The following is a 13,361-nucleotide window of genomic DNA, read 5'->3' on the forward strand; positions in this document are numbered from 1 at the left end:
CCTTTTACACATCTTTTACACTAACATTCTTCATCCCTCTTTTCAGAATCTACCATTGTCAACTCCATATGTCTTACTTGAAGATTCTGTTACTTGGAGATAAACCACAAAAAATGTCCACTACTAAAGATCAAATTGAGCCTAAAATTACCACCGAATCGTTTGACGAAGAGGTTGATAAATTTGCTGCTGTTTTCAAAGGTCTCGAAGACATCAATTTGGAAGCTGATAAAGGTGAAGTCAATCCAATATCTCAAACCACTTTGGAATCCTGGGAAAGTGATTTCCAAGCTCTGGCAAAGAACATTTTGACGCAAAATGCATTGGCCAATACAACAGTTGACAAGGTTATAGCCAGCTCTGACTCAAAAACAAGGTTGAAGGATAGGTATTTGTTTAATGTCACTGTTGACACTATTGGTTCACCATCATTTGCCAACAACCAGAAATCATCAGGAAGATGCTGGATTTTTGCTTCTTCAAATGTTTTCAGAGCTCATGTCATCAAAAACTACGACTTGAAAGATGATGAGTTTCAGCTTTCACAAAGCTACTTGTATTTCTATGACAAGTTGGAGAAAGCTAATTTCTTTTTGGAAAACATTGAAGATACCGTTGATGAGGAATTGGACTCAAGATTGATTCAATTCTTGTTACACGATCCGGTGGGTGATGGTGGTCAATGGGATATGATTGTCAATTTGGTCAACAAATACGGGTTAGTTCCTCATGAAGTGTTCCCAGACAACAGTCAATCGACCGGGTCTGCCAAATTAAACTACATTGTTACTGAAAAGCTTAGGGAGTTTGCTTTGAAAATTAGAGAATTAAAAGCGTCAAAAGCTTCCGATAATGTGCTTCGCCAATTTAAGTTGAGAGCGATGAAGACAATTTACAAGACATTGTCCTTGACTATTGGCTCACCACCAAAGCCAACTGATGAATTTGTATGGGAATTCTTGGACAAGGATGGAAAATACAAGCATTATAAGACAAATGCGTTGGATTTCTACAAGACCCACGTAAAGTACAATGCTCAAGAACATTTCTCCTTGATTCACGACCCAAGAAACGACTATGATAAATTGTACACTGTTGATAGATTGAACAATATCTACGGTGGTAAACCAATTGAGTATGTCAACACTGAAATCGATGAAATCAAGAATGTTGCTATCAAGATGTTGAAGGATAATGAACCAATTTTCTTTGGATGTGATGTTGGCAAATTCAGTGACAGAACAACTGGTGTTTTGGACAATACTGGTTACGATTATACCACTGCTTTTGATTTTGATTTGGAATTGTCCAAAGCTAATAGATTGAAGACTGGTAGTTCCTTGATGACCCATGCAATGGTTATAAGCGCTGTCCACATCGATCCATCCACTGATAAACCTGTGAGATGGAAGATTGAAAATTCTTGGGGGGACGAAACTGGTAAGAAAGGTTGGTATATGATGTCTGACGAATGGTTTAGTGAGTTTGTTTATCAAATTGTCACCACCAAGAAGTATGTCAGTAAGAAGACGTATGATATTTGGAAGAACAAGGAGTTCAACACCTTGCCATATTATGACCCAATGGGGTCTTTAGCTTAGATAGTACGTAGTTGATTAGATGTGAAGTAAAGAGAAACGTGTGAAATTTGAATGTAACCGCTACCGAATGTAGACCAATTTTATTTTTTTTTTTTTTCAAGCCTTCTGTTGTAGTGTCCACCAACGTTAGACCCTATGCGAACTGTTCGCTAGTATGAGCCATAGAACTAAGAATGACTCGAACTACCTGCTAGATGTAGATAGTCTATCCCAGGGTATGCAAGAGATCAAGGTACAATTTCACGACTCAACTTCACCAAACGATTTACATGATATAATTGATAAGATAGACAATACAATAACCACCATTGATTCCAAGTTAGAAAGCTTTGCCATATTAAACAAGAAAAAATTACAACAAGATGTAAGCAATATCGACTTGCTACGGGTCAGTAAATTGTCTACAACCATTAAAAATGCGTCGAGCTTGACCCAAGTACTAGCCACTGCTGATGAATTGGGACACAACTTGACTTACAAGATAAAATCGCTAGATCAAGAGATTGGCAACGTCAATGATACCTTAGACTATGTGGAGAACATTCAACTATTAAAGAGCAACATCAACCAAATTAACTACGCTATTGAGGATCACAATTGGGAGTTAGCGGCACAATGTATACACACGGTAAACAACAAGATACCGCGTGAGCTAGTTCACGGCGAATATGCTTCAGCCGTGATTCCATCAACCAATGTTCCCGAATTGCCTCAAGTCAGCATCGAAAACTGGGCTAAGCAACTTGTCGTGGTGTTTCAAAAACAATTTAATGATGCAGCAGCCAAAAGGGATGTTGAACACTTGACCAAGTACTTTCAATTGTTCCCCTTGATAGGCCAAGAAGAAGTTGGATTGAACTGCTATGCAAAGTTTATATGTGAGATTATTAGCGAATCGTCGAAGAACTTGACCCAAACAATCAATAGTATTACGTCAAGTGACTTGAAGCCAGGTATCTTTGACACAGTGGCAATGCAATTGTTTGAAAATGTGTCCATGATGCTCTCTCAGCATGGACCCTTGATTAAACGCTATTATGCATCTACTTATCCAGAAGCATTAATATACGTGGTTAATAAATTACAGCGTGAAGTTGATTTACAGATTGGGGTTATTGCTGATACGTTTTATGATGCTCGACGATTGGACAAAATGTTCCAGGATATTCACTTGTACAAATTTCCTGTGTTGTCGAAAAGACTTGTTGAGTTGCACGAGCATTCGCAAGACCAAGGACGTGTAAGCGAAGACCTTGAAGGTTTGGATGATCTTGTATCTATTTTATATGTGGGAGACTTAATCCAGGAATTGTCATTAATTCTACACAGCTGGGCTTTATACTGCAAGTTTATCACCATAAAATATTTCAACCGACCAGATTCATCAGAGTTGAGTATGCCAAATATTATCACGAAATCCAACTTTTCCAAAAAGATAAATGAAAAACTTTTGCCGGCATTTGAAACCTTGTACCAATTTTACTTTCGCCGATCTTTAGAAAAGTCAATCACAATCGAGGAGGTGCCCAGTATGGAGCTGTACTTGAAACCTGTACCACAGTCGAAGTCACCAGACCATCCACCTTGCTCATCGGTGATTGAAGATTTAACTTTGATTTTGAACAATACTTTACGAAATGTAATTCAATCTGGATTCCCAACATCAGTAAAAACTTTTGTAACAGAGAGTTTCCGCATTATTCAACAAGATTTGATCAATGGATACTTTATCAAAAATCTCAATGACAATCAACCAAAGTATAATCAATCTTTGTCGTTATTGAGTGGAGATTCAGGACTTGTCAGCCCGAGAGCTGCCTCAAGGAGTGGAACACCAGAGCCACATCACGGAGCGACAGCATCAACAACAGCTAGCTCTTCTGCCGCCAATGGTGGCTTTTTTAAAGGAGCATCAAGCGCTTTTGGCAGTGTTGTTAGCGGATCAGGTGCAATTGTTGGAAGCTTACAAACCACATCGTCAAATAGTCCCAAGTTAATGAACTTTGTCATATATTTGAATTCACTTGGTATTGCTCAGGAATATTTCACCAAGATTATAAACAATATCAAGTCACAATCATCTGGTGCCGGTTTCATCGATGCTAATTTTCCTTTTGGCAAAGATGCAGAAAAGATTAGAACCATCTTGAATCAAGACTTTTTGGATCCATTTATTTCCGTTAGTAACAAGATTCTAAATGAAAGCTTAATCAACTTGTACAATCAATCAATTAGACAGCGTTTAATTTCGATGGTCAATGAGCTAGTGACTGATATAAATGAAAGCAACTACATTTTATACTCTTCAAACCAAATTAATGATCCATCGATACTCATCAGGTTCAAGTCTAATTGGTCTTCACTAACTAGGCCGTACTTGCAAACTTTACATCAGTCAGTTTGGCATAAGCTATTACGTCTAATTGTCGTCAACTTGGTCAATTTAATCGAAAGGAAACTACACTCAACATTGAAAAAGTTTAGCATTAACGAATTCGGGTCGGTCAAACTAGAAAAAGATATGAGCTTTGTTATCAATGAAGTTTGTGAAGACAATTATCAATTGAGAGAAAAATTTGTCAAATTGACACAATTGGTGTTGCTTGTCGGTATGGATGACGATGAATACGAAGAAAGCAATCATCCTATGCTTGAGCATGTAAAAAGTGATGATGAAGCTGAAGAGGATGAAGAAGAGTTTTCAGGAATCAATTGGATTTTGACCCCTCAAGAAAGAGAACAAATACGTAGTTATAGGGTATAAAAGATTTTTAAAAAACCATTATTTTTATATTATATCTATTAATCTATACAGTTATTGCATTCCTCTCATTCAAGTTAGCGTCGGTTTGATCATGGACGCCATTGCTCCTCTCAACATCCTCATCTTTTTGCGTTATTCTCACAGGGTCTGGTTTTATTCTCAAATACAAGTTATGATGATCAAATTTCGAATGTGTATGCTCACACTCGGGACCTTTTGGACAAAATCCAGCCATATAATACGGACATATAGTTCTTCTCACGTGTCGATTCTTGCAATTTGGACCCTCAGCACAAAACCCAGCATTATAATTCATACATTCAGGAATCTTCAGTTGTGGGTCTATATGCTGATACAAGCACTCACTAGCTTGCGTACAGAAGCCATTTTTAGAATAGAATAGACATTCGGGCATTTTCCGTAAATTATATTCGTGCAAGAATTCACAATGATCGCCTTTTTTGCATAACCCACGTAACCAATGTTTACACACGACTTTGTTGGAATACATCTGTGGGACATGCTTGTTGGGACAATTGGATCCTAGTGGGCATGATGTTTGAGGGTTGTGGGGGTTATAAAGTGGGCATATTGGTCGATCTGGATTGAGGCCAAAGTTGTATTCGTTTCGTAGGAAAGTTTCAAATTTGAATCGGTGGTTCTGGTAATTCGGGTGGATGACAGAATTCAGGCTAAACATGATGATTGTGTATGGGTTCAGCAAAGATGGGGTTGCTTTATAATCTCTAAATAGTGTGTAGCTTTGATAGAGATGGATGAATGATTTTGATTATTAATTGCAATCTGCACGCAAATAAATATCAAAGTGAGGAGATTATATGCAGGAATATAGACTGATCATACATAGACGTGTTAGAGAGGGTATATTTACAAAGTCATTGTTTTACAGTATTAGACTAGTATCATTTCTTTCCTATTTGGCATTCTTCAACTTTTGTCCACACCCGTAATGTACAATAGTATCGTCATCGGACACGGTAAAGTAACTGTAACCCAAACGTTCATTACAAATTGTGCACTTTTGTTTACTGGAATTGATCTTATAGCCCTCATCTTGTAGATTTAGTACCTTATACTTCAAATTGGTGGAACCCACTTTGTATAATTGAGAGCACATTTTGGAATCGTGCGTTTTGTTGTCCACTTTTTGGATCTGATTCGTGAGGAATTGTGACAATTTCCCCAATGGGAATGAAGAAGGGAGAAGTTTAAAGACCTTGTGAATTGACATCTTGGATCCTTGTTGGGAAAGTAATATAGCGATATCATCGATGTTTTCTTTGCAATTCACGAGTAAATCTTCAAGCAACTTGTGAAACAAGTTTGTTCCCACGGTGGTCCCATTGGGCTTCTCATATATTTTGGAACAATACTTCATGGAAGCATTCAAATCATTTAGTTGATTGTACAACACATCAATGGCTTTTTCATGCTCTTCAAGCTTTTTGTAAACAAATACAGTTAATCTCAACATTTTATCCTCGGTTGTGGGTATATCTTTCAACACTGGCCATGGATCGTAAAAGCCACTCAGGGACAATATTTCAGAAAGTTTGCGGTAGTACTCATCCACCTTCACGTCGTTTTTAATCTCTTTCAAGTACAAGCAGCAAAGCTTTGTTTCGAAAGTACTAAATAGTTTCGTTCTTTTCAATTTTTCCTTTACATCACTCTCATACAACAACCATTCCAAATATCTGATCGCAGTAGTATAATCCTTTCTCTTGATAAAAAACTGGTATACTACTTCAGGGTCATAACTCTCACATTCATAAGAGTCATTCATAAATAGTTTCTCGCTATTCAGTGCATCAGCATCAATAACCCACTTTGCATATTCCAATATTAGCAGTAGATGTTCATTTGTTAATTTCAGCAAGTACTGGACCGTCAATTGAGGGCTTTTTATAAATTCATCATAAGTGTTGTCGTCTTCATTCGAATGATTAACTTGAGCGCCATCGTGGGCCAAATTGTACATCATATCCAATGCCTCCTTATGCAAGCCACGCCCATAATAAAAATCAAGTAGCTCCTTGATAAAGTTTGGCTGCTTGAGATTGCGTTGTTGTATATGGTTATGTACATTGCTCATCAAACATTGATGTACAATCTTGGAATCGCATTGGTTATTAGGCAAACGAAGCAAAGGGCCAAGAAGCATGGGTTTACAATAAAAGTAACAAAGGAACAATGAGGTGTCGATAATGATGGAAACCAGCTCCAATTGGTTTTCCATTGGAGGGTAAATATCAGTCGGTTCGAGCCCAATATTTCTCCACTGAATTGTCCGCTTGTCATGAAATTGCCACAATATCCGTCTTTGTTCAGTTAAATAAATAATCAAGTTATTAACCGCTTTGGCAAATCGTCGGATAGATTGTACTTTGGGCGACCTTTTAACTGGCCGCATTGACTTTCTAGTGGTTGCGTCTGTTTCGTATTCGGACTCCGATATTGGATTCAATTCCAAGTCTTGTGTTGTAACTTTTTTGATGGGGTTGACTGTCTTTAGTGCGGTTTCCTTGGCGATTTCCACCTCGTTACCGCCAAGTCGGATTTCAGCATTCAAAAAGTCTGGGAATAATGAAAGAATGTCACGAAATGAAAGTAGCCACTCCGAGCCAATTTCAACTAAAGATTCATGGTATTTTGAGTATGATTCAAACAAGTAGATTGCTTTTAGCTTATATAGCTCGCGAAGCTTCAACTCTTTTGATTTGATGGTGTTGAAAAAATCACCGCTTTCAGTTGGCAATAGAGTCACGAGCTGGATAGCCTTGTCCAACCCTGTGAGCCTCAAATCATTACTTGACTCTCTTGAGGTACCCAGTAGTTTGCCACCTATGCTCAAGTACTGAGTCAACTGCTGTTGATATGCAACGATATTAAATTGGAACATATTTGTTCCAGATGCCAAGATCAAAGTTGAGCCATTAAAGTCAGCCGCTATCAGATTGGAATTAATATGGTGCAGAAACTTTTGGATGACAGACCCTTTTAAATCTACTACTTCCATTCTTTTCGCATAGACAACTAGCAAATACATCGGGTCAATGTATAACACAGCCAATGGGACTGTTGTCAATTTAATAGGAGATGTGGAAATGGTGTTGGTATTCTTGTCAAGTTGTACAACAGTGGTGTCTTTTATGAGTGTTATTTGGCTTCCTCCTGTAGGCAAGGTCCAAACCAGGGGACCTGATGACGATAACCCAAAATATGTAAATGACGTCGCATTGGTGAATATTTCCAGAGACCCGCGTCCTGAGAACAGGGAAGTTTCAAAGGTGTCCTTGTCCAACAAAAAATAGTCGCTTTCAACTCCAATCAAAATTCGATTCTCATCGTAGTTGTTGATAGTTCGTATTCTATCCTTCAATGGAAGCTCCTTTACCTTGGTAAATTGCAAAACATTACGAGACTTGTTTGTTATTGATAAGAGCACCACTTTCTTTTTATACCCAATTGTCAATATACGGCTGCTGTTGTGTTCGACATACAACGGATTGGCAAATTTGGTTTCGTCAAGAGAGTAAATTAGATTAGTATGACTTCCCACAAGTTCGTAAATTTTTAATGATGATATGCTAGTTATTAGGATAACTGTTTTCTGTGAGTTTGGTTGCGAGTTTGCAATTGGAAGTAATTGAATGGTTATGATGCTGGAACTATCCACTGTGATATTCTTGAATGTGCCGGACAATGTGTATCCATGACTGTCTGCGAACAAGTTCCGAGTATCAGTGTAGGATTTTGTTGATCGGATAGATCTCGTCGCCAGGGATTGAAGTGTGGCTGCTGTGCTACTGATGGTGGGATATTCGAGGTCTTTGTCTGGTGTCGATTGTCCTGTAGTAGAACTAGTGAAAACAAGTAGATCACCATTGCTGCATCCGACGTAAATTTGGTTTTCAACTTGAAGAATCGATGTGACCTTACTATTACTATGACGTAGTTGGGATATTCGTATCCTAGTCGAAGGCTCAAGAATGTCTATATTCATTTCATGTTAGGGACTACTAATAAGGTCTTCTGGTAATTGCAAATGCGAGAGCCATTCAAAAAAACAAATTTGTCGTTTACATTTTTGAATCTATAAATGGTAGCACACTATTATATCCTACATTATAAAATTAATCACACTTGAGCAATACTTGACAGCTTCATCCATTCTACCATTGAGTCCTTCATTTACTTGGGAGTATTCATCCAATGCGATGTGCAAGTCAGCAACATCTTCACTTTGATGGATAATATCACCGTGAACTTTCAAAAGTAATGAAAAGATTGTCTCAATAAGTTCAAAATTTGTATTCCTTTCCAAACCAACAGTCAATGCTTGTATAAAATTAGTAATCTCTTTGTAAGGTGGTTGTGAGTTCAAAGATCTGATTTCAAGGTCCAACGTTGAAGGTGGCAATTTAACAAGGTAGTCCAAGAAAGAAGTAAACTCATTTCTTTCACTAGCAAATCTCAACAATTTTGTAAATTCACTTTCAAAAGAGTGACCATTTGCTTCCTTCAATGATAACAACCTGCTGTCATCCTCTGTGGGCTGTGTCGCCTCTCTGTGTTGTGCACCTTCTGCAACTGATGCTCTGTCCCCTACTGCTTCACCACTTAAACTTAAGAAAAATGGCGCCTTCTCTGGCTTCTTTACTGCCTCTCTCGGTTTGTTATTTTGCTTGATTGTGTCTAGATGAAGTAATGTGTTGAATTTTGTTCTTGGTCCTACGGACAAAGTTACCAAACTATCATCGATTTGTTCCTTAGATTCATATTTCCCTAATACGTATTCTTCTCCGTCATTTTCCTCATCCAAGGCCCCATCAAGAATAGTGGATCCGCCATCGCCCGCTACATTTGGTAGTAAAATCGTAGAAAATTCATCGTCTTCAATATGCCTTGTTGAAACAGGCTTAAACTGAGCACGGTTTGTCCACAATGATATTCCATTACCAGAAACATGAGTTGTAGCGATTAAATCACCAATTGGCGAAAATTTAACTGAAGTAGCAACCACCGGCAACACAACACCATCAATACAACCGCCAGTAGGAAGATCCCACGTTCTCATAGTCGAATCCAAGCCAACGGACACAATCCATCTCCCGTCTGGGGAAAAGTCCAAACCAGAAATTCGATTTGAGTGTCCAACGAGAACCCTGACAACTTTTTGCGTCGTAACATCAATCACCACAATTGACAAGTCATCCAATGCACATGCTATCAAGTCAGACAGCTTGTGATACACCATGGTGGTAATGGGGGCTTCCAATTGCAACTTGTTCAAGTATTTTGACTTACCAAAATCATAAAACCCAACAATTCCGTCTAATCCACAGCTCACCATCTTTCTATTCATACCATCTATTGCGAGCCCGGTCACGGCTTGCTTATGCAAGATATACTTTTTCCTCAATAAACCAGATTGCAAATTATAAACACCAATACCTCCTAATGAAGACCCAACAAGTCCAAAGTTACCACACTGAGAAATGCAAACCGACTTACAGAACCCTTGGTCTACAGTGTTTAAAACGTTTCTTCCAACTCTTTTTGTCGATGAGTCCCAAGTTCTGGCAAAAGCCTCATCCTTATGTGCAGTGATTATGTTTTCCCAGTCTCCAGTTCTGGCCTCTGATGACGAAATAGCAATGATTTCGGGGAATTTCTCTTTCAATGAAGCGACTACACCTGCTTGTCTTTTCCCATCCTTTGACTTGTGCATTCTCTGAGAGAACTCTTGGGCTTGTGCATCTTTTCGTAACGAAAAGCTCCAAAAGGACCGGTCTCTTGAGGCACTTAATAGAAAATGAGTCTTGTCTTCTTCGGGGAATGTAATTGCTACTGGTGGAGCCGAATGGCCTCCTCTTGATCTTAAATGACGCGGTGGGGTTATTATAGATGAGTTTGTTGAAGTGAGACTTGGATCGAACACAAACTCCTTCAAGTGGTTGTCACCACCATTTGTTAAAACAATAGGTTGCCCATTTAAAAATTGAGCCTTTGCAACACCTCCAAATGACTCCTTATGTGCGTTTCTCAATATATGGACACGACTGTTTTTACCTAAATCGTGAAAATACAAGTCCCCATTATTCAAACTGGCAACGAAATGCGGTTGACCATCGGTTCTGAACGAAACTGATGTAACCTTAGCAGAGGTCTCCGATCCTGATGTGGTGATTTTGTCCCCCAAAATCAACCCCTTTCTCAAATTGTAGATAACCACATTACCGGTAGCAGTACCAACTGCTACAATGTCAAGTGCTGGAGCACATTCAATACAAGAAATGCTCTCCTCGCCGAATTGATGCTGTGGTGATTTGAACAAAACTTTTCCCAGGCGAACATTCACAATGACAATTGAGGTGGTAGTTGCTACCGCAACCTTGTTCAAATATGTTGGTGGATGAACAATCCCAACTATGTCCCCATCAACACTGGTATTGATTGCTTTGACGACGGAGTATAACTCAGCTGAAAATTTAGACCCTTGTGATTTTTTAAATATAAACAAGTCTCCGTCGGAACTCCCTGCTACAAGGTACTCTCCGAAATAGCATAAATTGCCGATGACACCTGTCGTTTCACAACTCAATGTCTTTTCTAATCTTCCTCGTCTATAAATCCCAATTTCGTTGCCGTAAGCAGCAAAAACATATTGGTGATGAGTAGCAAAACATGTAATCTTGGACTTTGTTTGAGTATGGGATACAAACAACAAGTGCAAAGTTGCCAAATCATAAATTTGAAACGTTCTTCCTGCAGATGTAACGGCATAAAATGTTGATCCCAAAGTACCTATGGCAAACGGAGTTGAGTCAGTTACATTTCCCAAAACCCTGAATGGACTGAAGATTTTGGAAGGTCTTGGCGCCCTCTTCACAGGAGCAGATACTTCTACCTTTCTCTTCTTGTCAAATAATTCAACCATTACTTGGACGTGATCTATTGCAGAGAAGACTCTTTGTTTCGAATGCGATGAGTTTTTCATTACTGCAAAAAAAATAAAACAAAAAAAAACTGTATGAGCCATTATTGAAGTGCAATTCCCCCCCCCATCCAAACATAAAACAATGGTTGTTCAGGAAAAGAGACCAGTTGAAGAAGAGCCAACCAATGATGATCAAAAGAGACAAAACACAGCCCCATATGTCAAAGGTATTGCTGCTATAAAACCAGAGTTTATAGTAGCCAAATCGTCGCAATCTGCAGATGCAGTAGAATACGACGATGATGAAGCCGAGGGAGGAGACCGCACATCTGAAGATGCAAGAGATGGACAGCTGCATAGGAAAGGCAAGAAGAAAAGAGGACAAAACCATGGTCGTGACTTGAAACAGAAGAAGGACACCATAAAACTATGTCCATCCATCATAGATCCTGACGATGCCAAACCGTGTTTTCTGGGTGAAGACAAGTGCAAATATTCGCATGATTTACAAGCTTATCTCACATCAAAGCCAGAAGATATTGATGGTGTCTGTCCTGTTTTTGAGGCTTTGGGGTACTGTCCTGCAGGTATGAAATGTAGATGGTTGAAATCTCACTACGATAAGGAAACAAACAAGTTGATCAAAGACTTGGCCAAGATTGACCTAGCAAGCAAGACAAACTACGAAGTTAACGTCATTGATAAAGAGGCCAAATTTGCCTTGCAAAAGAAAAAATATGAATTCAAAATAGCCAATCCCGTGATAAACTTTTTAGATTCGAAAGTACAAAATGAAACAAGAGAGGAACGTAAAGATAACGCGGCCAACTATGTGGAACAACCTTTCAAAATTTCTGAAAAGAAGCGGATAAATTTGAACCGGGCAAAGATTGTGTCACCATTAACCACGGTCGGTAACTTGCCATATCGTCGTCTCATGAAAACTTTGGGTGCTGATGTAACATATTCAGAAATGGCATTATCTATACCCTTGGTGCAAGGTCACAACCCTGAGTGGGCTTTACCTAAAGCTCATGTAAGTGAGTATCCGGGATTTGGTGTTCAAATCGCCAGTTCCAAGTTATGGTCAGCATCAAAAGCGAGTGAAGCCATTTACGAAAACACAAGCCATGTTAGTGAATTGAACTTGAATTGTGGTTGCCCTATTGACTTGTTGTACAGACAGGGCCAGGGATCAGCGTTGTTGGATCAACCACCTAGATTGCTTAGGCTCGTTAAAGCAATGAATGCGTCATCGGGTGACATTCCTGTAACCATTAAGATCAGAACAGGGGTGAAGGAGAACAAAAATACTGCTAAACAGTTGGTAGACAGAGTTTTATCTGAGACACAAGTTGCTGCAATTACTCTTCATGGTAGGTCGAGGCAACAGAGATATTCAAAGGAAGCTGACTGGGAATACGTTCTGGAGGTTGGTAAAGTTGTCAAAGATTGGAATGCCAAGAGAGAGGAGGACAAAGATACAGCAGACTTGGCACCAACTTGGTTTGTAGGTAATGGTGATGTATACTCGCATGAAGATTGGTACAACCATGTCAACACTGAAGGTATCGATTCTGTTATGGTTGCCAGAGGTGCATTGATCAAACCTTGGATTTTTGAGGAGGTTGAAGCACAGCAATACTTGGATAAATCTTCTTCTGAAAGGTTGGACATGTTGGGCAAATTTGCTAAATTTGCTATCGAGCATTGGGGATCCGATGAGTATGGTGTTAACATTGCAAGAAGATTTATGTGTGAATTCATAAGTTTTACCCATAGGTATATCCCTGTGGGCATTATGGAACGATTACCACCAAAATTGAACGAAAGACCACCTACATGGGTTGGTAGAGACGAAATGGAAACCTTTTTGGCTTCGACAGATTATAGAGATTGGATTAAGCTTACTGAGATGTTCTTGGGTAAAGCTAGCGATGATTTTCAATTTGTACCTAAACACAAAAGTAACGCGTATGAAACCAAGGGTTGATGTAACTGGACTAAAATAAATATACAGCGAGCAATTTAT

The 13,361-nt window shown here is 39.0% G+C and overlaps 5 protein-coding genes across 5 annotated transcripts; 3 read left to right on the forward strand and 2 right to left on the reverse strand. All coding sequences in view use genetic code 12, as the record gives it.

The window, feature by feature from the left end:
* Positions 1 to 68: 68 nt before the first annotated feature.
* Positions 69 to 1,601, forward strand: LAP3 (bleomycin hydrolase; the record flags this gene model as incomplete). Its single annotated transcript, XM_051817248.1, has 1 exon — positions 69 to 1,601. The coding sequence occupies one exon, from the start codon at positions 69 to 71 to the stop codon at positions 1,599 to 1,601; it is 1,533 nt and encodes a 510-aa protein (XP_051669688.1).
* Positions 1,602 to 1,818: 217 nt separating this feature from the next.
* Positions 1,819 to 4,365, forward strand: COG4 (Golgi transport complex subunit; the record flags this gene model as incomplete). The annotated part of the gene is made up of 1 exon (XM_051817250.1): positions 1,819 to 4,365. One exon carries the CDS (start codon positions 1,819 to 1,821, stop codon positions 4,363 to 4,365), a length of 2,547 nt encoding a protein of 848 aa, XP_051669689.1.
* Positions 4,366 to 4,408: 43 nt separating this feature from the next.
* Positions 4,409 to 4,919, reverse strand: YTH1 (cleavage polyadenylation factor RNA-binding subunit; the record flags this gene model as incomplete). Its single annotated transcript, XM_051817251.1, has 2 exons — positions 4,409 to 4,693; positions 4,875 to 4,919. 2 exons carry the CDS (start codon positions 4,917 to 4,919, stop codon positions 4,409 to 4,411), a joined length of 330 nt encoding a protein of 109 aa, XP_051669690.1.
* A 380-nt stretch (positions 4,920 to 5,299) lies between these two features.
* Positions 5,300 to 11,389, reverse strand: UTP21 (rRNA-processing protein; the record flags this gene model as incomplete). Its single annotated transcript, XM_051817252.1, has 2 exons — positions 5,300 to 8,382; positions 8,533 to 11,389. The coding sequence occupies 2 exons, from the start codon at positions 11,387 to 11,389 to the stop codon at positions 5,300 to 5,302; spliced, it is 5,940 nt and encodes a 1,979-aa protein (XP_051669691.1).
* An 82-nt stretch (positions 11,390 to 11,471) lies between these two features.
* Positions 11,472 to 13,322, forward strand: CANMA_004926 (tRNA dihydrouridine synthase; the record flags this gene model as incomplete). Its single annotated transcript, XM_051817253.1, has 1 exon — positions 11,472 to 13,322. The coding sequence occupies one exon, from the start codon at positions 11,472 to 11,474 to the stop codon at positions 13,320 to 13,322; it is 1,851 nt and encodes a 616-aa protein (XP_051669692.1).
* Between the last annotated feature and the right edge of the window lie 39 nt (positions 13,323 to 13,361).

Source organism: Candida margitis, assembly GCF_024628925.1.
Source record: "Candida margitis strain CBS 14175 chromosome Unknown scaffold1, whole genome shotgun sequence".
Classification (NCBI taxonomy): domain Eukaryota; kingdom Fungi; phylum Ascomycota; class Pichiomycetes; order Serinales; family Debaryomycetaceae; genus Lodderomyces; species Lodderomyces margitis.